General features: G+C 40.3%; 1 protein-coding gene across 1 annotated transcript in view; it reads right to left on the bottom strand.

The window, feature by feature from the left end:
- BBOF1 (basal body orientation factor 1) overlaps nucleotides 1-1,295 on the bottom strand; it is a 36,550-nt gene that overhangs the window by 13,322 nt on the left and 21,933 nt on the right. The window contains exon 4 of the mRNA XM_023511487.1: nucleotides 1,033-1,113. Within this exon, the coding sequence (XP_023367255.1) occupies nucleotides 1,033-1,113 (81 nt within the window). The remainder of the gene's footprint in view (nucleotides 1-1,032; nucleotides 1,114-1,295) is intronic.

Below are 1,295 nucleotides of genomic sequence, written 5' to 3'. Positions count from 1 at the left end.
CGGTGCCCTACCCTTTTGAGCCACAGGCACCGCTTCCAGCTGTTTTCTTGTTGTAGTTGTCATTGTTGTTTAGCTGGCTCTAGCAGCCTGGTGCATGTGGCTGGCACTGTAACCACTATGCTACCGGCGCTGAGCCAAGTATTTTGAAAACTTAAAGGTCAGGATTAGGGTGGAGCAGGAAAGAAAAGCTACTGAGAGCAGCCTAATCCTTTAGGCTTCCATTCCTGACAGTGCCAAGGAAGTACCTCAAAAGGAAAAATATTAGGATGCTGATCCTGCCACACTCCCTCCAGGTTATTCAACTAGAAACCTGGTACTTTATGGGTACTTATGTGTCCCCCTCTCAACTCCCTACATCCTTACCAGTTCCTTCCTAAAAGTGAAAAATTAAAACAATTAAAATAATAAAGAAAAAACGAGTTCTTTCCCCCTTCAAGAAGCTCTACCGTTTTTTACTTTTTCTGTATTCCTTTCTAACTTCTAATAAAAGTCCTATCTTAGCACTGAAAAAAAAAAAGAAAAACCATGAGGCCTCTGAAAGGATTCTGTAGAAATGTTTCAATGTATTTCCCACAATTGGAGATTTAACTTCAGAAACACAGAGAAACTTGACGTTTGCTGAGGAATGTGCTGGGGAACATTTTTGAGCCCCCTTTTATTAACATCCTTAGCTCGGCTTGACTACAGGAATATCTTCATACACATAACAGAGTGACTTCACCAGTCCCATCTCCCCTACAGGATATAGTACATGTAGTCCCACCAGGGGAAGACCAAGCTGAGAGACATGTGTCCTGAAGTCTTCATAAGTTGATAATCCCTGTGGAGCATTTTAAGAATCTCTGAAGGGAGAGGAAAAAGGCCTAGACATTGACATTTCAAAACAGCTTTTGTTTTCCCTGATTTTTATTCTTCTGTTATTCAATAACAATCTTTTAATCTTCTAATAAGATAACAAATGGAAGGTTCCTATATCTCAAAATACATTTATGTAATTCTAGTAAAACAAAATATAATCCAAATATTCTGTACCTTTTCTTCAAAAAACCTGCCTTCCAGTCTTCTAAGAGTCTCCTGATGTTTGCGTTCTGTGTTCCTTAAATTCTCCTTCAGCTAAAATCAAAACAAAAATAACAAAAAGTGGTCAATAGGAAAATTCATAATAAAGAAACATTTTGTTGGCTTGGTGCCTGTGGCTCAAGTGGCTAAGGCGCCAGCCACGTACACCCAAGGTGGCGGGTTCGAATCCGGCCTGGGCCCGCCAAACAACAATGACGGCTGCAACCAAAAAATAG

This window comes from Otolemur garnettii, unplaced genomic scaffold, assembly GCF_000181295.1.
Source record: "Otolemur garnettii isolate 467f Iridium unplaced genomic scaffold, OtoGar3 scaffold00020, whole genome shotgun sequence".
Taxonomy (NCBI): Eukaryota; Metazoa; Chordata; class Mammalia; order Primates; family Galagidae; genus Otolemur; species Otolemur garnettii.
The sequence above is the reverse complement of the archived record's forward strand: the minus strand, read 5'-3'. Positions and strand labels throughout refer to the sequence as shown.